At 54.8% G+C, this 27,961-nt stretch overlaps 1 protein-coding gene across 4 annotated transcripts; it reads right to left on the bottom strand.

Moving 5' to 3' along the window:
• Positions 1-277: 277 nt before the first annotated feature.
• On the bottom strand, positions 278-27,745 carry CCR6 (C-C motif chemokine receptor 6). 4 transcript variants are annotated; one of them, XM_070796512.1, is made up of 3 exons: positions 26,584-27,745; positions 1,543-1,652; positions 278-1,446 (listed from the first exon to the last, which is right to left on the bottom strand). In XM_070796512.1, the coding sequence occupies exons 2-3, from the start codon at positions 1,549-1,551 to the stop codon at positions 331-333; spliced, it is 1,125 nt and encodes a 374-aa protein (XP_070652613.1). In that variant the 5' UTR covers positions 1,552-1,652; positions 26,584-27,745; the 3' UTR covers positions 278-330. The 4 variants fall into 4 exon arrangements, with proteins under 4 accessions (XP_070652613.1, XP_070652617.1, XP_070652616.1 ...); XM_070796516.1 differs by having other exon boundaries at positions 26,777-27,745; XM_070796515.1 differs by lacking the exon at positions 26,584-27,745 and adding an exon at positions 14,588-15,279.
• Positions 27,746-27,961: the final 216 nt, after the last annotated feature.

Raw genomic sequence — 27,961 nt, 5'->3', positions numbered from 1 at the left:
CCAAAGCCTGCTTTGTGGAATGCTAGCCATCAGGGACAGGGGCAGACGGCATCCCCGGTCGGATGAGTTGGGGGTGCTGCCCGTGGGAACCCCCCGGCACCCGGAGCACCCGCGGCCCTGATCCTGCAGGAGCAACCCCACTGGCTTTTGCTTCGTTTCCACGCTCCCCACGCATCTCTGTCCTGTCTGCGCTGGGCCGGGGGCGGGGTCACATGGTGAAGGGCGGGGGGGGGGGGGGGCGGGGGGGGGGGGGCGGGGGGGGTCACATGGTGAAGGGCCGGAGGGGGGGGCGGGGTCACATGGTGAAGGGCGGGGTGGGGGGGGGCGGGGTCACATGGTGAAGGAAGACGGGTTGTCGTTGTCCGCGGTCTCGCTGTTCTGCCGGGAGGTGAAGGTGTCCGAGTGCAGCCGGGAGCAGGAGAAGCCCGGAGCCTTCTGCTTCTTCCTCACGCACCACAGGTCCTTCATGATCTTCAGAAAGTAGCTCCGAAACTTCTGGCCGATGAAAGCGTAGAGCGCGGGGTTGAGGCAGCAGTGCAGGAAGGCCAGCACCTCGGTGACGTTCTTGGCGTAGCCCAGCAGCTTCTCGCTGCTGCATGAGCGGCCCGTCCGGCCCAGGTTGACGGCGGTCACGAGGAGCACCATGTTGTGTGGGATCTGGCAGGCCAGGAACACGAGGACCACTGCGATGATGACGCGGATGGCCCTGTGCCGCTTCGAGTTCTGCGCCTGGACTAAGGTCTTGACTATGAACGCGTAGCAGAAGATCATGAACACCAGCGGGATGAAGAAGCCGAAGAGCAGCTGCAGCCCCAGCATCAGCAGCTTCCAGCGGATGGGCTCGGACACGGCGTGGTACCGGGGCTCGCAGACGTCGCCGCCCTGCAGCTTGTACTTCTGGTTGAACGTGAAGGTCGAGCTGGAGATCAGGATGGACACTGCCCACACGGCCAGGCAGATCAGCTTGTGGTGAGCCAGGGTTCTGGAGCGGAGCCGGAAGGACTTGGTGGCCTGCACGATGGCGATGTAGCGGTCCAGGCTGATGCAGGTCAGCAGCAGCATGCCGCAGTTGAAGTTGATGGCGTAGATGCCCCGGGTCAGTTTGCACATGGCGTTGCTGAAAATCCACTCGCCGGTGGCGTGGTTGACTGCCCAGAATGGGAGGGTGAGGACAAACAGGATGTCCGCCACGGCCATGTTCAAGAGATAAACGTCCGTCATGGACTTGGCTTTCTTATAAAAGGCGAAGGTGACCACCACCAGAATATTGCCCAGGAGGCCGCAGACGCATATCAAGGAGTAAGCGACCGGCACAAAGAGCCCAGAGAAATTTCTGACCTCCTGCAAGGAACACAGAAAGCTGTCGTCATCCAGTAAGTAGTCTGAACTGTTAGCTAATCCAAAGTAGTCCTCATTTGAATCGTAGACGGTGGAATTCTTTGGTTCCTGGAAAGTGAACAAAGATAGAGTCAGCTGCAGTGTAATCTTCTAGGAGCAAATTGACGGTATTACCCTCCCAGGCAAAGTAAAAAGGATACTCACCACTCTCATCCTGGAGCTGGATCTGGGCAGAAAGGCTGGGCCTGGGCTAGAAGGGAGTGGACTTTTCACCTCCTTGGGCTCACAGTGGAGAGAACAGGAGGGACGTGAACCTAAGGAAGAACGAAAGCAGAACGCACCACAGTTGAGTATTCTTGGAGAGCCAGAGAGTTTAGGAAATAGAATTCTTCCCATTTCAACACAAGAGTGCACAGCATGCTATTTTATACAGAAATACTCATTTAGAACTGGTGTCAGTAACCTCTTTCCATGGAAGGCCAGACGGTAAATATTCCAGAATCCGTAGGCCGTGTAGTCTCTGACACCACTGCTCAGGTCTGCTGGCAGAGCCTGAAAGCAGCTTCCGACAGCTGCGTGGACGAAAGGGCAGGCCAGCCGCAGGCCGTGGGCTGTGCTGCGTGGACGAGAGGGCAGGCCAGCCGCAGGCCGTGGGCTGTGCTGCGTGGACGAGAGGGCAGGCCAGCCGCAGGCCGTGGGCTGTGCTGGCCAATCCCCCATCTGGAGTGTAAAAACGGGTAATACCAGCGAAACCACAGGTTCACTCCGCAGAAGAATATTCTTGAAGAATTCAGTTTAATCGCAGTCAACAAGATGCCACTGAACAAAACCTGTGGAAGTGCAGATGTTGCTAGGATACTTATAGTTTATAGTCCTTGCTTGAAAATGTTATATATACTATTAAAGACTGCATGGCTTCCCAGGTGGCGCTGGTGGTAAAGAGCCCGCCTGCCAATGCAGGAGACACAAGAGACCTGGGTTTGATCCCTGGGTCAGGAAGATCCCCTGGAGGAGGGCATGGCAAGCCACTCCAGTATTCTTGCCTGGAGAGTCCCATGGACATAGGAGACTGGCAGGCTACAGTCCCTAGGGTCACAAAGAGTCAGACACGACTGAAGGGATTTAGGAGCCACAGATGTGTCCAAAATACACTCTCGCTAGCAACCACTGATCTGCTGGGGCAAACACACCCTCATCTTCAGAAACCAGGCCTCAGGGAGGAAGGCTCAGGCTGGTGTGGTTAGGGAAGGCTCCGTGGGCAGCACACTCTGGGGCCCTGGAGCACCAATCTCTGGCAGGTGACCACTCTGGCTGAAGAGGAATGCTGAGCCCTGGGTGTTTGTGAAGCCCCAGCCTGGCCGGGTCGGCTTGACCACCACTAAACAACCCCAATGGCGCTGAGGATGTGCTGGGAATGCCAATAGGGAGCCGCAGGGCTCCAAGCTCAAGGAGCTCACCGGGAGGCAGGTGCAGGCTGGAGCTGGGCCTTGCAGGAAGGCCTGTGAAATCCCTCACTTTGAAACAAACAGGCAGAGGGGAAAGGAGGACTCGGCGCTCTTCCCACACTCCCTCATCCCTCTTTACCTGGTGTGGTGCAGCGCTCTGCTTTATCAGCCCGCCACGGACAAAACCCTGGCCTGGAAGTCTGAGACTCCTGTGAAACGAGCGTTCCCTCTTCTCCTGCAGCTCCCCCGCGCCGTCGGCCCAGGAGGCCAGGAAGAACAGAAATGCCAGGCTTGGATGCTGAGACGGAGAAGGAGGCCCCTGCCCCGAGCCCATTGGCTGTGCCAGGCCCGTCCTCAGCTGTGGAGGCCACACCGATACCGGGGGAGGGATCCCGGGTACGCAGAGGTCACCCTAGAGGACTTCCTGCACACGCTTCTTATGTCACATGACTCTCCCACTGCGGCTTCCTGACCACACACCAGATGGCCTAAACCCGCTCCCTCGCTGCTGCCCGGGGCCCGGACTCCACTCTGCCTGGTCCCCGCTCTGGACGGAAGATCGCAGGGACGCTTGGCTCACCTCTGCACTTTTGTAGCCGCCTGCGGAAGACGCGCAATCAGAGCTTCTGTGTTGCAGAAGCATATGAGGAGATAAGCACCCATCAGATCGCCAGATTAAATGTATCAGTCGAAATATGACCTCAAGATTTGTGCTTCCGGCCACGAGGGATTAGCAGAGACCAAGTGCACTGTACTGCATCAAGCAACCAAAAACGCCCACAAAATGTATCAAATCACAGTTTTCAGACACTGGGTGATGGACGGGGACTGTGGTCTGAGCTCTGTGAGGTCCCCTGGTTCTCAGTGGGAGCAGTTTCCGTGTGCAGAGCAGGGCCCAGAGAACAGCCTCCTCACGGCGCTGAGGACACAGGGGTCAGAATCCAGGGAGACGGGCAGAGGAGAGACAGCCCCACACACAGAGAGACAGGGGCCGCAGAGCTGTCCTGAGAGGAAGGGGAGCACAGCCAAGGAAGAGCCCTCAGAAAGGGCGCAGGGCCACCCGCAGACACCTCACGGGCTGGAGACAGGCCTCCTGAGGGCAGGGCGGGGCTGTGACAGACACCGGCTGACGGCCCCCACCACATTAAACCTCAGCGTTTAGCCCAGCCCAACACTCTGTCTCACAGATTTTTTTTCCCTCTCTTTGCTGAACTGCCCTTCGAAAGTGATTATTTTCTGGTTAGAACTATACTCTGCCCCTGCTGTTTACTTCTTCAAGAAAACACTCCCTCACGGCCCTTTCCTTCGGAGCATCCTTCGTTCCAGAAAGGTCAGAGAGCAACAGCCTCTAGGACCAGCAGAGCCTCTGACGGCTGACAGCTGGATGCCAGGTGGGACGATTCTGAAACTTTGCTGAGGTGAAGATTACACACCAGCACCCTCATCTGCAGCCCGATTTCCCTGGACTGTGAGACCCTTTTCTCCTCTCTCAAGGGAGGGCACCGGCTTGAGGGCTCAAGCCCCTGTGGCCCCCTTTGCCCGGCAAAACAATCAAAGCTGCTCTTTTCTGCTTCACCCAAAACTCTGTCTCCGCAGAGTTTTATTCTCTTTTATTCGGCTGCAGTGAACAGAGGCTGGGTTTCGGCATTAGCAGCGACCACGACCTTCCAAGTCCCAGGACCCTGGGAGCACCCTCAGTAGGGAACCGTCTCAGGAGTAACGGGGTTAAGATAAGCCGGGTTAAGATAAATGCCTCTCCAGACCTGCCAGGACAGAGCCTGAGAGAAAGTCTCAGATGAGCCATCTGATTCCAATCATACAGCTACCTTCAGAATGAAGGAATCCCCAAATTAAAGATATACGACCAAGTTCAGCCTTCAACATGTAAAATTCATAATGTCAGGTACCCAACAAGATGTCTAGAGCGCTGTAGACTGAATGCTTGCAGCTCCCCAAGGTTCACACGCTGAAGCCAAATCCCCAGGGCGACGGCGCGTGGACGTGCAAGGCCCCCGCCCGCGCCCCCGGGGGGATCAGCGCCCTCATAAGAAGCGCCGCGTATGACAGCCCACTTCCTCTCTGCTCGCCGTCCTGTGCGGACTCCGTGAGAAGATGCAAACCAGGAAGCAGGCTTTCATCAGCCCTGGATCCGCTGGGGCCCTGACCTTGGGCTTCCCAACCCCCAGAACTGAGAGAAGTAAAACGTTTGTTGTGGAAGTCAGTCGGCCTGTAGTAATTTGTTATTGCAGCTCAAATTGATCTAAGGCACAGACATTCAGAATGACGGGAAAGTGACCCGTGAGCTACACAAGCAGACAGAAAAATGGCAGAGATGATGGAAGTAGCAAAACAGAAGCCCCAGCAGCTGCTATAAATACACCATACATGAGTCTGCTAGCCACTCAGTCGTGTCTGACTCTCTGCAGCCCCGTGGTCTGATGCTAGTATAAATATAGTGAGGTTCCTGAAGTGGCACTAATTGTAAAGAACCCGCCTGCCAAAGGAGGAGACATCAGAGACACAAGCTCGATCCCTGGGTCAGGAAGATCCCCTGGAGGAGAGCAGGACAACCTGCTCCCGTGTTCTTGCCTGGAGAATCCCGTGGACAGAGGAGCCTGGCGGGCTACAGTTCACAGGGTCACAAAGAGTCGGACACGACTGAAGCCTCTTGGCACGCATGCACGATAAACCCTGCACATGATCAGGAAGGCAGAGGAGAGCGCAGACACGATGAGGATGCCAGGAAAGGTAAAGAGAGACTAAAGAAAAATCCTGATGAAATACGCAATGTGTAAAATGAGATCACACAGACTGCTGACTGCCCTGCTGGGCCAGGGGTTACGACTCTGTGCTCCCACTGCAGGGGGCTCAGGTTCGATCCCTGGTCAGGGAACTAAGATCCATAATACCCCTCAGGTGCAAAAAAAAAAAAAAAAACACACCGATGGGGATTAACATCAGACTGAACTCTGTTGACATGCACAAAACAATTGTGATTCTATATTCCAGCAACATTTAGAAATTGAAATTGAAAAACAAATTATAATAGCATCAGAAAACATGAAATCAGATGTTTATGGACACATTCCCCCCTTCTCCATACCCTTAAAACTATAAAACAACACAGAGAGAAATTAAATAATCTAAATTAATGGAGATATATATTTATGATCAAACAATTCAATATTGTTCAAAGGTCAGTTCACTCCAAATTGATCTACAGAGACAAACAAACCCAAGTGAAAACGGTGGCAGGGGTGTTTGTAGAAATTGACAAGGTAAATTTAAAATGATAAAGAAACTCAAGGGATTTAAAATAGCCTAAGCAACTTTGAAAGAGAGAACAAACATGTAGGACTTACAGTACCCGGACTCCAGACTTGCTACGAAGTTGCAGTAGTTATGACAGTCGGGTGCTATAAGAGAACAGATCCATGAAGCAGCAGAGCAGAAAAGAGACTCAGTTTTTACTAAAGGATCAAAGGTAATTCAGGAGGAACAACAGTCCGTTCAGTAAATAGAGCCAGCACAGCTGGATATTCTTGTATGAAAGTTGATCTGTACCCCTTATCTCACACCACAGGCAAAAAAAAAAAAAAAAAAATCAGCACAGGTTACAGCTCTCTATGTGAGAGCTAGAAGCACAGAACACCCAGAAGAAAGCATCGCAGAAAGTCGTCATGCCCTTGGGGATGGAGGAGATCTCATATAGATGGCTCAGAACTGATAAATTGTAACTCATCAGAATTTAAGACTTCTGCGGCTTTGAAAGACTTCAGAAAATGAAAAGACCTTGAATGGGGAAAAAAAATGTAAATTTGTATCTCTTCGCTGCAGCCAACATCTTCAAACACTTACAACTCAGTGAGGACTCAGAAAGAATCAGGGGAAAGATGTTAAGTCGAGTCACCAAAGAAAACACACGGACGGCAAAAAGCATACCCAAAGGCACACCGAGCCCTTAGTTCTCAGGGAGATGCAAGTTAAAACCGCAGTGAGCGGTCATGTCACGCTCACCAGACTGGCTGAAATCAAAAGGGCAAGCGACAATGTGGAAGAGCCGGCCAAGGGCGTCCCCCCAAGCAGTGGGGCCGTGACGCAGAGACCGGCTCTGAGAACACAGGGCCGGGCCTCTCGGGTCACACACGCACACACTCACCACTTGAACCGCAGCTGACCCCTGCGTTCACCCAGGACAATGAAAATGAAAGACACGCAGTCACAGGCTTGTTCTCAGGGCCCGGGCTGGAAAGAACCCCAGTGCCCATCGGCTGGCGCCCCAGACACACACTGGGCCCCAGTCCACGGGCAGCCAGGGGCTGCTGAGCGCCCGCAGCGCCAGGGCATTTTTCTGGGTGAAGAACTTAAACCTGTATGCCCAGGTTCTGCGTTGTTCCGATTATACGGAATTCTAGAAGAGGCCGGACGACAGTGGTGGAAGCCGAGTCGGTGACGGCCGTGGGTGGGGAGTGGGGTGAAGGGGCTGCCAGAATGGCCCGGGGGGCCTTTCTGAGGTGCCCGAGACGCGCCCCATCAGGATGATGGCCGCTGGCAAAGCCCACTGAAGGCTGCTTTCAGTCTGGGGGCATTTACTGCTGCCATCCGTGCCTCAAGCGGCATAAAAACAAGTGCACGGGGTCCCGTATCAACGCACTGATGCTGGCGACAGGTCCCCATGAGGACCGAGCGGGTTGTGGAGGGTCCGTGCGGGGGAAGGGGTAGAGATGACCCCAGAAGGAGGAAGAGGGACAGGTTGAGGGGGAGGGGCTGGGGCAGAGCAGGAGCGGAGACCCCGTGCTGCGGGGGGCCGTGGGGCCTAGGGGCCCCGGGGGAGGCCAGACCTGGAGCGTCGACATGGGCCCTGGGTGGGCGCCTGGGTGGGGCGGGGTCAGCTCCTCGTCCCGTGTGGAGACAAGGGGGGCAGCCCTGCTGAAACGCAGCCGGGGAGGACCCAGGGCACTGGGCCCAGCTGGACCCCCACTCAGGGAAACTACTTTTCAACTGCACTGTGATAGATAATAATGCTATCGATCTGTTATTAACGATGATAATAGTTCAATCAATGATTGTGCAACGGCTGCTGACGCTGAGCATGCAAGGATGCACCGAAAATAAGCTCCAGACCTTCAGGCCACACGGGGGACACTCTCAGAAGAGACTTCAGAAGCCAGGCCGGAATCACGTCTGTTCCTGAGTGAGTCAGTGAAGGGCATGCTCAGTCGCTCAGTTGTGTCCAACTCTTTGCGACCCCATGGACTGTAGCCCGCGAGGCTCCTCCGCCCAAGGGATTCTCCAGGCAAGAGTACTGGAGGGGGCTGCATGTCCTCCTCCAGGGGATCTTCCTGACCCCGGGATGGCACCCACATCTCCTGCATTGGCAGGGGCTTCGTAACCACGGCACCACCCGAGAAACCTTGAGACATTATTTTAATTTCCTTTGATTGACTTTTTTTCTGATTAAAACGGCAGAATGCACCACAGTAACCCGCATCTGTAAATCCCCTATCTTTCAGGGATAGTGTTATACAGCTGTTGGGAATAAGCATTATTCAAATGTGGACGATGACGGATGCATCGCTCTTGTGGTGAAGCTCCGTGTTCTTGGAAACACGGCTTTCGAGTCCTCGTGTGCGCCAGGCACGAGCAGTACCTGGAAATGGTTCAGCCTGCCCCAGACCACTGCCCTCATTACAAAATCACGTCAGCTCTGTGACGGAATCGTGCTGGTGACAGATGGGCATCAGCGTCACCACATCGGGCAAAGCGCCTTTCTTTCCCCTCAGGTAATGACCTCAGATCTTGAGGAGCAACAGTCAGCTTTTTGGAGAAGGATTCTGTCCTTTGTAACAGACGGACTCTCTGTTGTTCTTATGAAAATTGGTAAAAACACTAAGATGTTTAAAAGGAGACATTTCTGTACCTGCTTTAATGAACAGAGAATAAAACAGACATGTGGAAATCTGTCACAACCAAAATAGAAAACTGAAATAATGCTCAATAAATGTTAAAAGTAACTGACGCTCCATTCTTGGGCCAGATTGCTGTAAGGTTTAAGACGGGGTGCGGGATAGCGTCGTCGAGTCTACAGCGGTCAGACTTACAGAGGAATTTAGAGTTGTGCTGTGGGAAACACTGCTGGCCAGAAGCAAGGGAAGCCAAGCGGCCGTGATGGTGCAGAGAGACCCCGTGCAGCAGACCGGGGGCTCCTCTGCAAAGACGGGGGCCAGGGAGGGGCGAGATCACTGGCCCCCTGCAGGGAGGCCATTTGAGAGGGTCTAGGCTTACCCGCACCTGCAAGGGGTGAGAAGGCGGCCAATGAGTAGAGATGGCATCCAAAGAACTGACCGAACGTCAGGAAGATTATTTGAACGGTTTGGCAAGCTGGGCATGAGCTGCCTTGGGGGCCAGCGAAGCCCAGGTCAGGCGCAGTGGTCACTGCTCAGGCGCGTGTGAGCCAGGTCAGACCTGCCCAATCGGAGTCTCTGGTGGAGTGCTCTTTGGAGAGGAAAGGGTTAGAGCGGGTGCCCCTCTCCTCTCCAGCTGGGGGCCGTGGGGGCAGGACGGGCTGGAACCTTGCGAGGCACCTTTGTGAGGGGAGGGTCTGGCTGAGGAGCTCTGAGGCAAACAGCCCCCTGTGCCCCGGATGCTTCGCCACCAGTAAGCCTGGAGCTGGGGCTGCTGGAGCCCCATCCACCGAGGGTGTGGGGCGGGGGAAAGATAGCTTCCAACCGGGCAGTGAGCGGGTAAAGACGCGGGCGCCCGGGGATGGTGCTTTCACATGTCCTGCTCACAACAGGAGCCCGTGCTCGCCTGTCTTTTGAGCCATCAGGGCAGGTGGGCATCAGATGAGCTCGAGAGCCCGCGCAGGGCAGTGGCGACCACTCACCCCCCTTCACAGCGTCTCCAGTGACTCTAATGCACATTTGTGTGAGCGCCGTGGCTTCGTCGGGGAGTCCAGCCTCTAACAGCTATAGCGCTGGAGTTTAGATCAGCATGTAAGTCAGTGAGCTTAGATCAGTGAGTCCCTGGGAGATGCTCTGGCTTCACAGAAAGCAGGGGTGAGGATGGGCCGGGAAGAGAAGTTCTGGGGTTAGTTTTGGGAGCTGCCACCTCCTGCCTCCTCCTTCTGGAACATCCGCGTCATCGTTTATCCCCAGGGGCTCCTCAGAACCTGTGTCGCCCTTTGGAAAAAGCTGACGGAGAGGAGTCCTTCCTTCCCTGCTTCCGCCCTCCCTCCCTTCCTTCCGAGACAAGCATAAACGTCAGGCCCACGAGCCGTCTAGCCACGAGTTGCCAGCACTGGTCGGAGCTCGGACCAGTGCTGGGAGGACATCCCCAAGGCAAGGGAGGCCTCCCCTTCGGTATCAGCTGGTCTCCATGCCAGGCTGCGGCCAGGAGTAGATGCACCCTCAGAGACTGCAGGAAGGGGACGGCGAACAGGCCCTGCACCAGCCTCGGCGGAGTCACTTCTCATCGAGGACACACAGAACTCATGTTTCTAAAACTCAGGCCATCGAATGGCTTCTCTTCCTTTGGCAGAGGCACACAGCAACAAGCTGAACCTTTGCACGACTTTTGCACTGAAGGTTTGAGGCCATAAATGACAAGTAGACGTGCCAGAACCCAAGACTGAATGGAGCCTTGGGGAGCGAGCCTCTGCCTTCAGTTGTCACACCGCGAAGACTCAGGGAAACCTTAGCGCTACTTAATTAGACCAACATCTTTAACATGGTGTTCACAATGCTAATTTACATTTCATCACGATTAAGCAACGTGGCTGCCTTGGACCGCTGTCATTAGGTACTGTGTACTAAAGAAGGCACCTCCGAAACGAGCAGCTAACTGACTGCCTCGCTCAGGAATGCAAAGAACACCTCACGGCACGTGTCCTCAGATCAGAACAGCAGTGCAGAGGGCCGTGGCCCTTCCCCCGGCCCAGCTGCTCTCAAGCCCACCAGAGGCTGCCCCCACCGCCCCCCGGGGCCTCCATTGCACAGAGGCCTCTTCTCGGGACTCTGAGGGCTTCAGAAACCTGCTCACAGGTAGAGGACAAGGACACAGAATGGCTCAGGCCCTCAGCAGGCAGTGTCTTCGCTGGGGCCAGGTAACCGAGGACGGGCTCGCAGGGAGATGGATTACTGGTCGGCTCTTTGCTGGGGCCAGAAGCGTGTGGGGCAAAGGGGAGCAGGATACTGGAGAGGAGAGGGGAGGAGGGGAGGAGGGGAGGGGGAGAGGGAGAGGGGAGGGGAGGGGGGAGGAGGGGGGGATGTGTCCATAAATATTTGATTTCATGTTTTCTGATGCTATTATAATTTGTTTTCAATTTCGATTTCTAAATGTAGAATCAGAGCCGTAACCCCTGGACCAGCAGGGAAGTCACCTGTGTGTGTGATCTCACTTTACACATTGTGTGTTTCATCTTCAGGATCTTTCTTCAGTCTTTTTGTATCTTTCTTGGCATCCTCCTCATGTCTATGCTCTCCTCTGCCTTCCTGATCACGTGCAGTCTTTATACTGCATGCGTGCTAAGAGGCTTCAGTCGTGTCTGACTCTGTGACCCTGTGAACTGTAGTCCGACAGGGAGGGGAGGAGGGGAGGGGAGGAGAGGAGTAGAGGGGAGGAGGGGAAAGGGGGAGGGGAGGGGGAGGAGGGGAGGGGAGGGGAGGGGAAGCAGGGGGGAGGAGGGGAGGGGGAAGGAGGGGAGGAGAGGAGGAGAGGAGTAGAGTGTAGTAGAGCAGAGGAGGGGAGGGGAGGAGGGGAGAGGGGAGGAGGGGAGGGGAGGAGGGAGGAGGGGAAGAGACGAGTAGAGTGTAGAGAGGGGAAGAGGGGAGGGGAGGAGGGGAGGGGGAGGAGGGGAGGGGAGGAGGGAGGAGGGGAAGAGACGAGTAGAGTGTAGAGAGGGGAAGAGGGGAGGGGAGGAGGGGAGAGGGGAGGAGAGGAGGAGAGGAGGAGAGTGTAGTAGAGCAGAGGAGGGGAGGGGAGGAGGGGAGAGGGGAGGAGGGGAGGGGAGGAGGGAGGAGGGGAAGAGACGAGTAGAGTGTAGTAGAGGGGAAGAGGAGAGGGAAGGGGGGAGGGGGGAGGAGGGGAGGAGACGAGTAGAGTGTAGAGAGGGGAAGAGGGGAGGGAGTAGAGGGGAGGGGAGGTGTCGAGGGGGTGGAGGGGAGTAGAGGGTAGAAGAGGGGAAGAGTGGAGGGGAGGGGAGGAGGGGAGGCGGCTGGAAAAGCAGGAGGGGTGGGCAACAGGCCACCCGCAGCCTTTGGTCCCTTTGACCAAGGGCAGACTCTACCCATGAAAATTAAATATGCAGAAGCATTAACATTTATCAAAGTATTATCAGCAAGGAAACCTTAAAGTTTTCATTTAAACAAATTAAACAAGCTTAACCGTTTGCTAAAATTAAAGCAGACGGTTTTCAATCTGTGCTTATTCTCATAATAGTGATGCCCCCAAGACAAGGAACAGGAACAAAAGGTGTATGTGTGTGTACACGTGTGTACATGGTGAGTACGCACATGCTCGAGCATACATGTGGGTACATAACTCTGCGCGCGTGTGTGGATGTTGCATTGCGTGTATGGGCATGTGTATGTGTGTTATGTGTTACATGTGTGTGTGGCGTGTGTATGTGTGTGTGCACACATGGAGGCATGTGTGTGTTGTGCATTACATGTGTGTGTGGCGTGTGTATAATGTGTGTGTGCTATGTGCACACATGGAGGCATGTGTGTGTTATATGTTACATGTGTGTATAATGTGTGTGTGCTGTGTGCACACATGGAGGCACGTGTGTTATGTGTTACATGTGTGTATGATGTGTGTGTGCTGTGTGCACACATGGAGGCATGTGTGTTATGTGTTACATGTGTGGCGTGTGTATAATGTGTGTGTGCTGTGTGCGCACATGGAGGCATGTGTGTGTTATGTGTTACATGTGTGTGGCATGTGTATGTGTATGTGCACACATGGAGGCATGTGTGTGTTGTGTGTTACATGTATGTGTGGCGTGTGTATATTGTGTGTGTGATGTGTGCGCACATGGAGGCATGTGTGTGTTATGCGTTACATGTGTGTGCTGTGTTACATGTGTGTGTGGCGTGTGTATGTGCGTGTGTGCTGTGTGCACACATGGAGGCGTGTGTGTTATGTGTTACATGTGTGTGTATAATGTGTGTGTGGTGTGTGCACACATGGAGGCGTGTGTTATGTGTTACATGTGTGCGCTGTGTGTTACGTGTGTGTGTGGCATGTGTATGTGCGTGTGTGCAGTGTGCACGCGTGGAGGCGTGTGTGTGTGTGTAGGCCTGTGTACACGCATGTGCATGTTTGCTGAGGCTGGAGGGCGGGTGTGCACGCTTTATGCTCTAATCACACAGTGGGCGTTGGGATCCCTGCTGTATGTCTATGACCGTGCTAAGTCTCTCAACATCCCTTTCAGATGACTTACACCCACTTTACAGGCTTTCCTCGTGGCTCAATGGGGAAGAATCTGCCTGCCAATGTGGGAGCCACAGGTTCACTCTCTGCCCTGGAGAAGGGAATGGTAACACACTCCAGTATGCTTGCCTGGAGAATTCCATGGACAGAGGAGCCTGGGAGGCTATAGTTCGTGGGGTCGCAAAGAGTCAGATGTGACTTAGTGACTAAACAACAGCATACCCGCTTTACAAATGAGAAGACTGCAGCTCATTCTAATTCACCTTGTCTCCAGCCGGTCTTACTGAAGGACTATACAGTTCCCACAAGATCTTAAATAATGTCCTTACTTTAAAACATTATAGACATCAGAGCCTTACATACCACAGAGGTAGGCATTCAATGCCATGCCACTGCTGTCTTAACTCACTTGACTCACAGGCACACAGCGTTTTATCCTTTTTTAGATGAATGTCAGTGGAGCTGAAACTCTGGGCTGGCTTCCTTCTGCTTTTGCATAAACGTGGTTAAGAAAGAAGCCAGAAGGTTTTTTCCAGTGAGTTGAATATAGGTTTGTATTTTTTTTTCCCTTCTGGTTCCTTTTGCTTCTTCAAAAGCTCATTTTACCTTTTCTTTTTCATTTACAGTAATTAATGTTACACCTCTAATCATTTCAAGAACTAGTGACTAATTCAGACTTGGCACTGGTTTCTTTCCAGTGCTGATCACTACAATATCTGTTTTCTGCAACTACCTGGGCTTTGGAGGAATCGGTGGAGACTGTCTTAAAGACCCCCATGCACCCTTTTATAGTCATGAGACGCTACCTCCCTCGTCACTGTGGGCTTTGCAGCCATTATCAGAGCTTTTCCTGCGTTGTGCTGAGTCTCATAAAAATTTCCACCGCATCAATTTCTCTTAATTGACTGCCTGACAAGCTCCTTCCCAATCAACCTCCAACTATTCAAGACCCTCACTCGAACTTTGTCCTAAATCACCTTTCTCATCACCTCCAACACATTTTTAGCTCAGGTTTGGCTTTCCAAACTCTTTGTGGCCTTATCTAAGTAAAGAACTACACTTCTCCCCAGACCGATGCCCCACGGATGTCACATTATGAGGCAATGACCAAACTGCCCAAGCTCTAGTGCGAGACAGGATGAAATCACTTGCTGTACGTTTAGGGGGAAAGCAAGCTTCCCCCACAGCACTAGTCCTCAAAGTGCAAGGACGCTGCACGTGTGGAAGTGAGCGTGCTTTATCAAGTGTAAACACAGACAGCACGCCAGCATCCTGGAATCCTCAAGAGGCAAGCAGATCCATGTCTAATATTCCTCAGACGCAGGATCAGAGAAGAAAAGACGTTTTTGAAAGGGGCTTAGCAGGCTCACCTCCAAGAGGCCGTGGTCCGGAGCGCACGGTTCCGCTACACGGCCCTCACACAGGCGCAGGCATCCCCTCTGTGACCTCTCGCCAGACGCACTTTCTAATGGTCATTAAGAAAAAAGCAGTGAGGGGCCAGGATTAACCAGAAGCAAATTGCTGAATTACCACTTCCTATGTAAAAGGAACGCCTATTTGCCCAAATACAGATGGTTAACCATCTATATCCTGTAGGTTATAAAATGATCATATGACTCCCTGGAGCAGCAGTAGAGCTGATGAGAAGGGAGGGGCCTGGGTGGGGTTATCCCTGCAAGAACAGCTCTGAGCTGCCTTTCAAGGTGTGGCAATGACATCGCGCTCAAACATGGCTTCTCCAGGCCAGCGACCTCTGGGAGCAGGGCGGTATCATGTGCTGCCCGGAAAGATGTACGAGGGTTTAGAAAGGCCATTGAGCACGGTGGACGGAGCCTCTGGAGCCCCCTCCCTGTTCGCCTGAAAGCTGAGCGCCACAGCCAGGTTCTGACCCTCCGCAGCCCCAGGCCCTCCTCTGCGCAGTGAAGGCTGCGGTGCGCAGCCCCAGATGGCCACGGGGCAGCAGGCACGGCTCACGAGACTGGCAGGGAGGACAGCGCCTGGAGTGGGGCTGAGCAGTGAGTGGGCCGCTTAGGCGTCTCTGACTCTTTGGGACCCCACAGGCTGCAGCCCACCAGGCTCCTCTGTCCATGGGATTCTCCAGGCAAGAGTACTAGAGTGGGTTGCCATTTCCTCCTCCAGGGGATTTTTCCAACCCAGGGATCAAACCCAGGCCTCCCACATTGCAGGCAGACGCTTCACCCTCTGAGCCCCCAGGGGAGCCCAGGAGTGGAGAAAGTGCTCAATAAACTCGAGTTTTGGGAGGATAAAAACCCAGGTGGATTAGTGGTAAAGAAGCCGCCTACAATGCAGGAGATGGGGGTTCAGTTCCTGGGTAGGGATGATCCCCTGGAGAAGGAAATGGCAACCCACTCCAGGATTCTTGCCTGGAGAATCCCATGGACAGAGGAGCCTGGTGGGCCACAGTCCATGGGGTTGCAAAGAATCGGACACGACTGAGCAACTAACACACACACACACACACACACACGGTGTTGTATCCTCTGGGATCAAAAACATCTTGTGTGGTGATGGATGCTAGCTAGACTTATGGTTCATTTCACAATATATGTAAATATCAGATCACCGTGTCAGGCACCTGGAACTAATACAATGGCAGATGTCAATTATCTCTCAACTTAAAAGCACACAAGACCCTAAACAGCAGGACACGTGACCATTAGGAGGTGGCAGGTGAGAAGCCTCCCGAGTGCGTGTCGCTGGATCTAGGGATGGATGTGAGGAAGAGCATTGCGATGAGCCACTAGGGGAGCTCGTTTTTCAGTATAAGTGGCTTTAAGAAATCAGCAAAAAAGTTAAAGAAAAAATATTCACCATCATGTAGTGAGTCGTTATGATCCAAGTCTCAGGAAATCGTTTCATAAAAAGACTGAGAGCAAAGTGCTACTGTTGTTCAATAGCTAAGTCATGTCCAACTCTCGGCGACCCCGGGGACTGCAGCATGCCTGGCTTCCCTGGTCTTTGCAAGGTTTTACAGCAAAGACCAACAGAGAGCAAGGCCGGGTGGAGTCACGCGTTCCCTCCTTCCGAGCCTTGCCCTCCCATCTCGTGCTAAGCCGACCACGCTGCCCACGCACAGCCCCCGTCCCTCGGCTGGGTGCTGACCGAGCATCGGTCAGGGTCTCCGTGCTGTGGACCCCAGAGCCCGGCTCGCCCCAGGCCTCGGCCACCCTGTGGCATGGCCCCGGCCCCCTTTCTGTTCCTCCTGGGAATTGTCGGAACAGAGCGGGACCCTCTCCCTGGACCTCGCGGGCTTCTTCCCTGTCCAGTTTCTGCTCATCCCTGCCCCCCCTACCCCCGACCTGCAGAAGAAGAGCCTTTCTCCATCTGACTGAGAGGCTGGACGACCTCACGGCCCCAGGACCCCGCCATCCCAAAAATGCTCTTCCCTCTCTCACAACAATCCTTTGGAAGGACGGTCTCTCTGGGTCCTGACTAGTCTTGCTCTGGTGGGTCTTGAGGTTCTCCACTGACACGGTGTCCTGCATGCTCCTCTGAAAAGAACCCTCCCCGTGACATCCTGAGCGGTCCCTGACCTGGACGACTAACGCCCGAGGGAGAGGAGGGGACCGTGTCCTTCCCGCCCCTCCATCGCACCCCTGCTCCTCACCCCACCGCCGCCACCGCCTCCTCTGAGACCCTGCTCCTGCAGGCGGAAGCTGCTGGAAGGGCTGCCCGCCATGCCAGCTCCTGGCTGAGGTCAAGAGCCAGGTCACCGCCAGATCGAGGGACATGGGTGTCACACACCCTCTAACCCACCAGTTCCCCCTGACGTCCCCTTCGACAGTCTTATTTGGCGAGAGGGTGGTAAGGTATGTCCTTTTGTGGCTCAGTATCACCCCGGCCCCAGCCTGCCTAAAACAGGAAAAATAGACTTGAGTTTGCTGAGGACCCCGAAGGGCAGCGAGTGGGGTTCAGCACGCCGACAAGAGCAGTGCCAGGAGGCAGCACCCGGAGACGAGGGGCCTGGAGCGCCTTCCCTTCCCAGACACGGGTGCTGGGCCGCCCATCGGGGGAGCCCAGGGCTGGAGGGGGCGCCCCCTGAGGGACCACTGCCCCTCGCGCACCTCCTCTGTGCCAGGCGGGAGCCAGCCTGCAGCGGGTCTGGCCCTGGTCTCTGACGGGCTCCAGCCCCGGACGGTGGCCTTCCCACCCACCCCGGGGCTGCTCCTGGGTGGGACTCAGGGGGCCTGAGCCATCCTCCAGTGTCCTCTGCCCCCAAATTCCTTCTGCTTCGAAGTGATTCCAAACTACATGCCATCCTTGAGAAGCTCAGACCCATCTGTCTTCTCTCTCTAGAAGCGTCCCCGTGTTGGGACTGTCCTGGTGGCCCAGTGGTTAAGAATCTGCCTTGCAGTGCAGGGGACGCTGGCTCCATCCCTGATCTGGGAGCTGAGATTCCACGTGCTAAGCGCCGCCCCACAGCTAGAGTCTGTGAGCCGCAACGCAAGGCCCCACATGAGGCAACAAAGCCACGGCGCAGCCAAAGAAATAAATACTTTCTTTGGAAAAGCAAAAACTTCCCACGTTAAAAATCTGTGAGCTCTCAACACTACTTCAATAAGATGCTGGGGCTCATTTGCATGATGTGCTGATGGACCTAAAGAGCAAGAGGTCCACCCTAGGTCGTGCGATTTATATAAACGGTTTCCAGTCTGAAAGCCTGCCAGGAAATGTGAACAGTTCATCCAGGACAAAGCCCAGGGGCTATTTGGTAAATTAACATCACAGCCAAGTGGGGAGTGCTTTACCCTTTGAGGTGAGACTGTGTTGAGTCCCGGGGACCCTCCTACTAACTGGGGTGGAGAGGCAGCTCCTCCAGGGCAGGATCTGTGGAACCAGAAAGAAGGGAGTCCCAGCCCCGCAGAGAAGACAAGCTTTCCCCCCTAGGAGGAAGAAGAATTTAAAAGGGAAAAGAGGAACTTGGGAAATGTGCATAGGTTATGAACAAACCCACGTGCACACGGCTATATTTAACATAAATAACCAACAAGGACCCACTGTACGGAACAGGGAACTCTGCTCAGTATTATGTAACTACCTAAATGGGAATTTGAAAAACAAGAGACACAGGTACAGATATAAACTGAGCCACTCTGCTGTACTGTATGCTGTGCTTAGTCGCTCAGTCGTGTCCGACTCCTTGTGACCCCATGGACTGTGGTCTGCCAGGCTCCTCTGTCCATGGGCCTCTCCAGGCAAGAATCCTGGCATGGGCTGCCATTCCCTTTTCCAGGGGATCTTCCCGACTAAGGGATTGAACCCAAGTCTCCCACGTTGGGGACAGAAGCTTTACCACCCCGCCCCCAGCGCAACTGCTCCCCAGTAGAAAATAAAACTCTTAAAAAAGGAAAATAGGAACTTGGGGGAATGTGCATGGACTCTGAGCAAACACATTCCTCATTATAAAAGTTAAAACAATTTTGGGCAACAATTTTTTAAAGCAAGTTCTTCAGTCACATGGGCTTCCTCACCACGGATAACTGCGTGTCCCTCTAAGGGATGACAAGGGTTTCATATATTTTCAACTTTGTGGCTGATTTCCAAAGACGTGTGACACACGGGTGACCCGTGTCTGCTGACGGGCAGGTGGCCCATCCGGCTTTGGTGTCTCAGGGGACCCCGGGCCTCCCTGATAAATGATCAGTTCCGAATCTGACGTTCGCTGGCAGCTGTGTGGGCCCAGCGGGGGTTGGTCTGCAGCGTCATATTACTCAGCTAATAAAAAGAATGCATTTGAATCAATTCTAATGAGGTGGATGAAACTGGAGCCTATTATACAGAGTGAAGTAAGTCAGAAAGAAAAACACTAATACAGTATACTAACGCATATATACGGAATTTAGAAAGATGGTAACGATGACTCTATATGTGAGACAGCAAAAGAGACACAGATGTATAGAACAGTCTTTTGGACTCTGTGGGAGAAGGCGAGGGTGGGATGATTTGAGAGACTAGCACTGAAACATGTATATTATCATATGTGAAACAGATCGCCAGTCCAGGTTCGATGCATGAGACAGGGCGCTCAGGGCTGGTGCACTATGGGATGGGAGGTGGGAGGGTGGCTCAGGATGGGGAACACATGTCCACCCATGGCAGATTCATGTCAATGTATGGCAAAACCACCACAATATTGTAAAGTAATTCAGTTCAGTTCAGTCGCTCAGTCATGCCCAACTGTGAACCCATGGACCGCAGCACGCCAGGCCTCCCTGTCCATCACCAACTCCTGGAGTTCACCCAAACCCATGTCCATCGAGTCAGTGACGCCATCTAACCATCTCATCCTCTGTCATCCCCTTCTCCTCCTGCCCTCAATCTTTCCCAACATCACAGTCTTTTCAAATGAGTCAGCATTAGGTGGGCAAAGTAATTAGCCTCCAATTAAAATGAATAAATTAATTTAAAATAAAATAGAATTAAAAAAAAAGAGAGAGAGACTGCAGCTCACGAGGTCAGAGGGGACATTGACCCTCTTCTGGAGTCTGGAGCGGTCTCCTGACTTGCTGGGCCAATCGCTCCACCGGCCGTGACAACCTGGGGCTTCGGAGGCTGGGTCACAGAAGTCCTGCGGCTCCCCCCGGCCAGGCGTCCTTTGGAACCCAGTCCCCGTGCTGCACTGAGGAGCCCAGGCCCCGGGGGGAGGCCACGTGGGGGTGGCAAGGGTCCCGCTGAGACCCCGGGGGACAGCCAGGCCACGGCGCCTCCCTGACCCGGGTCCCCGCCAGCCTGACTGCAGCTGCATGACAGGCTCCCGAGAACCACTCCACTGAGCCCCCGGCCCCAGAGCTGAGGGAGGGGGCAACAGGTTACCGTTTGGGGCACCACAACCAGAGGTGGCCGGCCGAGCAGCCCTGAGTGACTGGGGCTGTCGTCCCACCCAGAGGAGCAGCCCCTCCTGAAGTAGAGCGGCGGGTCACAAACACAGAAATCACAGCAAAACCGGACTTTGTTCAAAAAGCATCCTCCCAAGAACGCCAACAGGAAGGCTGGGCAACCTGGGCTCTTAGTCCGTTCCAGCCTCTATGAGACGCTCTTTGTCCCTACTGGGAAATTTGCTGGCAGGATGCTAGAGGTGGGGGAAATAAGATGTCTGAACAGGGATGTTGTTGGGGCAGTGAAGCGGGCAAGGTTGACAGCAGAGGGTCTCACTGGGGCGCCTTGGGGCTGGGCCCTGGGTGTGTCGTTTCCTCTGCAGAGAAATAAGGAAACCCTCCTCACTGAATCCTGCCAGCAAATTTCCCGCTAGGGACAAAGAGCATCTCATGAAGAAGTGAAGAAGTGAAGTCGCTCAGTCATGTCCGACTTTTTGCAACCCCATGGACTGTAGCCCTCCAGGCTCCTCCGTCCATGGGATTCTCCAAGCAAGAATGCTGGAGTGGGTTGCCACGCCCTCCTCCAGGGGATCTTCCTGATCCAGGGATTGAACCCGGGGCTCCTGCATTTCAGGCATCTCACTGAGCATCTCATTGAGGGGATTAATTGCCAGCCGTGCTGACACCGTGTGTCTTGGAATTGACCGAGATTCCAAGTTGCCCAGCCTCCCCGTTTAGGGCACGTGCTGCGGAGTCGATGTCCTGTCTCTCTTCGCCCTGAGCATTGTCCTCCGGGGCAGTGAGGGGCTCGCCCATCTCCTTCGCCCGCTGTCAGTCACTAGCTCAGAAAAACCCCCTGTGCTCTCTGGCGGGGCTCCCCAGTCTCTGGCCCCCAGTGGCTGCTGATCTGAGGTACCCTTGAAGCAATAATGGTAGAAATACAGCACACACCATTGCCATGCACTAAAGTCAACCCGAAATCTCCCCCACTTCCTCTCTGTGGAGGGGCAGGGGCTAAGTTCCCAGAACTGACCCTGGCAGGGAGCCGTGCAGGAGGGAGGTGGCCCAGAGCCAAGAGCCGCTGGCAGGCTTGAGGGCGCAGCCAGCCGGCCTGGTGTTCCCCTCATCCTGCTCTCTTCATCCTAACGGGAAGCCGGAGGGTGCCGATGCCGTCAGACTGAAACTCAGAGACGTGGCAGCTTCCTCAAGGGCACACACCTCAGAGCTTCCAGCCATGCCCGCAGGCTGCGTGCCTCTGGGATAAACGTGGAGAGAAAGGATGCTCTGAAAAGCCAGGAAGAAGCCAGAGGAGCAAGGAATGAAAATGATAACTGCTTTTCCACCTCAACAGTCGTGGGGGGATCAGACCTGGACGCTTACTTCTAGGTTTCTAACGCATTTCTACACAGAAGGACGGAAAGTGCTCGAAGAGGAAGGAAATGAGACTCATCCGAGGTGCGGAGACTGAGGTCTCGTGTCACGGGGGAGTCTTGACTTCAGATCTGGGTCAGCCACGTGACGGGCATTCCTCAAATCGGTCTCTGGAGGTCCGTCTCCTCCTTGATAAAGGGAAGAGGAGGCTCGTGGAGGATGAAGGTTCGGACTAGTCACACACCGTGCGGGTCCTCCTGTGCGTTCGGCTCCAGCAGCCGGCCCCCCACCCCTTCCTCCTGCTCCTCTGCTCCCCACTTCTCCTTCCCTGCCGTCCCACAGAGGAGCTCCAGAACGCAAAGCAGGGGCAGTTCTGGGCAGGAGGCCACAGCTGAACTCAGAGGTGCTGATGAAAGCTTGGGGGCTTGCACTGAAGCCCAGGAAAGTGTTGGTCACTCAGGCGTGCATGACTCTGCGACCCCATGGACTGTAGCCTGCCAGGCTCCTCTGCCCATGGGACTCTCCAGGCAAGAGTATTGGTGGGGATTGCCGTTTCCTCCTCCAGCGGACTTCCCAACCCAGGGATGGAACCCGGGTCTGCCCCATTGCAGGCAGACTCTTTACCCTCTGGGCCGCCAGGGAAGCCAGGAAGCAGAAGGACAAATTGAAGTGAGGAGGAAAGCAGTGGCCAGAAGCAGCGGTCACTCGGAAGTCAGCGCGGTGTCAGTGCAGCAGGCCCGGAGCCACGTGCTTGGAGAAAGCCCTGCAGAGCCGAGTCTGAGGGCTGAACACTGGCCTTCGCTGTAATCACTGGCGCTTACAGTGCTCTTGGAAGATAAGCTTTCAGTATGAATGTCTCAGTGAAAGCATTATTACAAGAGTCTAAGAAGAGAGTGTGGTCTCAGGAAACAGAGACCACAGATGTAGAAAAAAAATTTTTTTTTAATTGGCAGTGATAAACAACAAAGTCCTGCTGCATGGCTCAGGGAACCACATTCAATACTCTGTGATAAAGCGTAGTGGGAAAGAAAATAAAAACGAATATATGTATGTATAAACGAGTCACTGCTGTGCAGCAGAAATTAACACATTAGAAGTCAACTATACTTCAATTTAAAAATGAATAAATAGAAAATAAAACTAAAAAATTGGCACTAAGACCCAAAGAGACAGATGGCACTGCAGAGGGCAACAGGAGCAAGTGAAACTTGGTTGAACCCCAGGAGTCAGCGGACCCCCCTGTGGCCCCCCACCCATCCTTGGCCCACATCTGATTTCAGCTGCAGCTGTGGGGCCAGAGACTGCCCGCCCAGACGGTCCCCATCTCAACACCCAGAGCCCTGATTTCCTGACTCCAGGCTTTTCTGCTCAGCCCTCGGGTACAGCCCAGGAGAGCAGAGGGTTAGGGCCCTGCTGGACCAACGAGGGGATGGGAGCCAGCCTTCAGCCCTCAGAGATGGGGTCCAGGGTTCCTGCCAGCATCGCCATCCCGTCCTCTCCTCATGGGCTGTCAGGATTAGGGTGGCCAACCAGCCTGGCTTCCCAGAACCTGGAAATGGCAGGGCAGTCCCGAGCGGGCCAGGACCTATTGGAAGTAACCACACAGTCCTGTCCCAAGGCCACGGACACAGAGCCCAGAACCAAGGTCCCCTCCGGAACTGACTGAGGCCCTTTGTAACGGTTGCCAAAGGCTCCCCTGATCTTCCCAGGCAGCTCTCTGATCCCAAATTAGGCAGAAACACCCACTCTGGTGCTCAGCCTAGCTCATCCTCACCAGTCACCGAATGCCACCCTTCCGGCAGGAATTTTCCTTGTCTTGAGGCTCTACAAGTTGACTGCTAACTCACGAGGAGCATCAGCTCACCCTTGAGCTGGCCTGACCCGGCGTCCTGGCGACTCTCCCCTGCCTGTAAGGAGGTCGGCCGGGGCGCTCCCAGCGCCCTCATCACCTCTGCTCTTTGTTCGTAGTAAGCTCACTCACTTCTGACGCTCTGGGTCTGGATGACCACGGCAGTAACGGCCTCCAGGCAGGGTGCAGGAGCCTTCACGTGCAGGCCTGCTTAGCGCAGAGCACAGTCAGGGAGCAGGAGGGGCCTGGAACCAGGACGCACCGGGAAGGAGGGGGCGGCCGGCTACCCCAGGGCTGGAGAGGGGACCACGGGGAAGATGCTGGCGTGGAAAAGGAGCAGCCTTGTTCTCAGTCGTGCCAGAAGGGAGGCCGTGGGCCAGAGGACCTGAGGGCAGGAGGAGGCAGTCTCCACAGGCAGGGGCAGGGGGTCAGACGCCCCGGCCACCCGGCCACGGAGTCTGGGCTTCCCTCCCTCTGAACTCCCCGCATGTGCTGCAGACAGGATGCCTCCGCTGCCTCGCGTGCCCAGGGAAAGGGGGCTACCTGGTCTAAAAAGCAGAGTCCTGGGAGGTGATGGAGGGAGAGGGGAGCTGGGAGGAAAGAGTGATGGGGTGGGAGAGGGGTGTGCAGAGGGGGACAGGGACGGGGCGTGGGGTTCGGGTTAGGGTGGCGGGGGCAGGCTGTACGAGGCTCCAGGAAAGCCGGCGGGTCTGGGGGGAGCAGGGAGGTGAGGCAGGCTCCTCAGGGACGCCGGAGCCTCTGGAATCCTCTCCTCCTGGCCGCTGACTTCGGAGCTCCTCAAGAAGGAAGAGACCCCATCACCCAGACACACACACTGGTGCCCTGCGAGGGTCCCAGATGCTGGTCACAGCCACTATTTTAAAAATGACATGGCTAGAACCAATATTCACTCTCTTTCTAAAGCCTGGTGTCTCTAAAGTGGGGGAGGAGAGGAAGGTTTTCAAGGTTGTGGGTTGACCCCATGAGAAGAGAGACTTCTTTGCAAAAATTTTATATGGTGCCCCAACTTTTAAAGTTCTAACCCTGAGCACGATATTCTAGATCAGCCTTATTCTTACCAAAGCTTCTAAGCAAAAATAGGGACAGGACAAAACTGTAAAGCTACAGTCCTCCCGGAACACAGGGCGGGGCAGAAATACACTGAAATGGTAACAGCGGGGGCTCAGGAGGTAGAGACGCGAGAAGAGTAACTTGAGCAACTTTGTTTCTGCGTCTTTGCCTTTCCATGTGCTTAGTAAGGAGATACGTGGTTGTACAACTAAACGGTCTCTGAGAACAGGAAAAGGGCTAGTTGCAGTAACTGTTGCAGATATCATTCAGGTGAACCGCTGGAAAATTACACCTGCTAGATAGCTCCTGATAATCTCCTCGCTCTGAGTGCCCCTGTAGTCACAGCTTTCACGTTGGTTTCCTGAGCAGTCAACATGCTGTTTTCCTTCAAATCAGATCCAGGAAATGGTGAAAGGAGTTGTTGCATATGACCCCCAGTTCAGAACAGGGAAACCTGTGCAAGATTATTATGACCAAGGAAAGCGCTCCAAGTAGCATTAAAGCTACCTTCCAGTGGGACTGGCTTTTCTCAGACTTACTTTGAAACTCTTCATCGAGGGCATGACTAATTTTACCAGAACGGATAGAATTAGGTCACAGAGTGGGGAAGACAGAAAGACCCCCGTTTCACATCAAGAAGGCGCAGGGGGCTTCCCTGGTGGTGCAGCGGTAAAGAATCCAGTGCAGGGGACACGCGTTCCATCCCTGATCCAGGAAGATCGCACGTGACTCAGCGCAGCTCAGTCCAAGAGCCACGGCTCCCGCGGCTGGGTGCTGCGTGATGAAGCCGAGTGCGTGCAGGGGACACGCGTTCCATCCCTGATCCAGGGAGACTGCAGGTGACTCAGCGCAACTCAGTCCAAGAGCCACGGCTCCCGCGGCTGGGTGCTGTGTGATGAAGCCGAGTGCCCCTGAGGCCGAGCCCCACGGCGAGAGAAGGCACTGCCAGGAGACGCTCAAGCACAGCTAGAGAGAGCCTGAGCGGCAGTGAAGACCCAGGATGGCCAAGGAAATAAAATTTTTTAAAAAAATAGATGGCTGACACTTGCATACCATTCTCAAAGAAAAACAGAGCGGGAAGGCTCTGTGCCAGCCTTAGTGCTGGCCCCTGCAGACCCCCATCCGAGGCCAGGGAGCCCCCCACCTCACGGCTGGGGAGCAGAGGCCACCGCCGGCCAAATCGGGGAGGAGGGGTGTGAACGGTGCAGCCTGTGTTAGAGTCCGGAAAGCGACAGAAAGGCCGAAGGAGGCCAAGCCACTTCATGGCATTTCATTTAATTACACACACAAGACCATGACTTTCCGTTTCCTAAACCTCTGTTTATCTGCCAGAAGCAAACCTGAAAACCACACATCCTTTAGTGCGGGGACCTCCACGCGAATAATTCTGGTGTCAGATAAACCCACAAGTAACATCGACAGCCTCCTTCCTTGAGCCCTCCAGCCTTAGTAAGGACCTCCAGCCTTAGTTCCCGACGGTGCCCGCTGGGGCGCGGTGGGGGCCGAGCGAAGAGTCTGGGGCCGCCACTGATTCATTGCGCTCCTCGGTGACCCAGATTCAAGCCTCCTTTCTCAGTTTGTCTAACGGGAACCTCCAGGCTGACTTATAAAGCTGCTACAGAAATGAGAAAGGCCCGGGTTGTGATATGCGACAGCAAGCCGGCTGCTCCCCGGCTGTCACAGCAGCAGTCACTGAGACGGCCGGCGGCCGCCGTGGCCTCCTCTGCCATGACCAGCCTTCGGGTACAGGACTCCTCTGCCGGTGAGAGGGGCTTCCAAGCACGTGGGCTGAGTATCCGGATGACCTCTCCAGACCCTGACCGAACAAACCCCGGACGGTCCCGCAGCCCCTGACAGCCCCGGCGCGGCTGGGCAGGAGAAACCAGAGGGTGCCCGCAGTCTGCAGCCGGTCATCCCTTCACCCGAGGATTTCTGGCGCTTGGTGTGATGAAGGGGAGACAGAGCACGGGGAGGAAGTGCCTGCGATTCCATCCAGGAGAAGGACGCTGAGGAGGGTCGTGTAGAGGCCTGGCCCCACCCCCACCCTGGGGACCCCCGATGGCGGCGGGGGACCCTGCCCTGCGTCTGCCCGCCCAGGACCCGCCCCGGTCCCTGTGCCCGCGCCCCCAGGCCCACGGCCACTGCTCCCTGTCTCAGCACTGCTCCGCCGTGTCCCTCCTCACCTTCCGCCCAGACCGCTCCCTCCTCCGCCTCAACACCCCCATCTTTTCTTTGTTACCTGGTCTCTTTCTCAGGCCTCCAGCTCCTCACTCGACTCCCAAAGCTTCTGTAAAAAGCACAAAGGACTGTGCATCCTAGACCTTGGTCCTCCCCAGTAAGGCCTCCTCTTTGGATCCTGCGACCTCGTCCGCCGCTGTGAGCCCCACAGGCCGAGTGGACCTAATGAAGGAACACGACGGTGTCTGACTCACCTTGCTCTTGGGGGAAGGTAATTCTGAATTCTCTTTCAACTGAGGTCGATCAGCTCCAGGACTAAGTGTTCTAAAATTTCAGATCTGATTTATAAGGTTCTTGCTCAAACGCTCCTCCTAGTAAAATCTCCGTCCTCCAGCCCTGCCTCTGAATTCCTTTGTGGTCACCCCTGTGGATGTGATTTTCTCCTCTGCAGGGGCCACGCAGATGCCTGGGGCCGTCTGCTGTGCCCTATATGGCCCCAAAGTTTAGCACACTGAGTTGTCCTCTCTGTGTTCTAGGGTGTTCCCACCCAACCTCATCCTCTCCCCTGCCTCGTTCCTCCCGGGGTCTCACTCAGCAGCGACCTTCCCACTTGGAAACGTTTTGCTTCTCTGAGCTCTGCCCTGGAAAACCAAACAGTGTTACTTATCAGAACAGCACCTAAAATAAGAGTCAGTGCATCTCGATGAGCCCCTGAGGGTCTCCCCTGGGAGAAAAGCTGTGGGGGATGGGCTCTGTGGCATCTATTTTAGCTGCAGAGGCTCTTTTTTGTTAATTTCCTCTTTCTCAGTTTGTCTTAGAGGGTTGATGCTATTCGATAAGAGACCTCTAGGTAAGTGAGGGCTCAGGAGGTTTGATGTGTTTAATAAGAGAAGACCGAGCCAAAGATTAAGGCAAATGCCTCGGTGCTGTCATATGAACGGAATGGCAGTATTTTTTAATGACATAAATGCATGAACCCACAGCAGAGTGAAACTCATCACCACCTATTTGTCACTTTCACTTGAAAGATGGTTGTGTCACAAGAACGTCTTCCCATGAAGGGCAGCACCGTCCAGCCCCTTGAAGCAGACCCACGAGCACGTCCACCCATAGGGGCACACCCACCGCGGGCCCTGCTCTCCTGTGGAGCTGGCTCCAGGCCGCCTGGCCTTCTGCCCGTCTCCCTGCCCCGTCCCTAAGCGCCCCCTCTGCATGGGAGCAGCTCTGCCCCGTCCCCTCACCTAGACACCACCCTGTGCTCTAGGGCAGTTCCTACCATGGGTCACCCAGGCCAGCACCCTCCCCTCCACCAGGCCTGCGCCCCATCTGCATTTTAACCTACCAGCACCCCGTTCTGTGCATGATGCAGCCCAGCACAGGTGCAAAGAGTAAGTTAAGGAGACCGCATCTGGTTTGGGTCTGTAGAGTCTGTTTCTCCT

The sequence above is a fragment of the Bos indicus genome, chromosome 9, assembly GCF_029378745.1.
Source record: "Bos indicus isolate NIAB-ARS_2022 breed Sahiwal x Tharparkar chromosome 9, NIAB-ARS_B.indTharparkar_mat_pri_1.0, whole genome shotgun sequence".
Taxonomy (NCBI): Eukaryota; Metazoa; Chordata; class Mammalia; order Artiodactyla; family Bovidae; genus Bos; species Bos indicus.
This window is presented reverse-complemented; position numbering and strand designations above follow the sequence as displayed.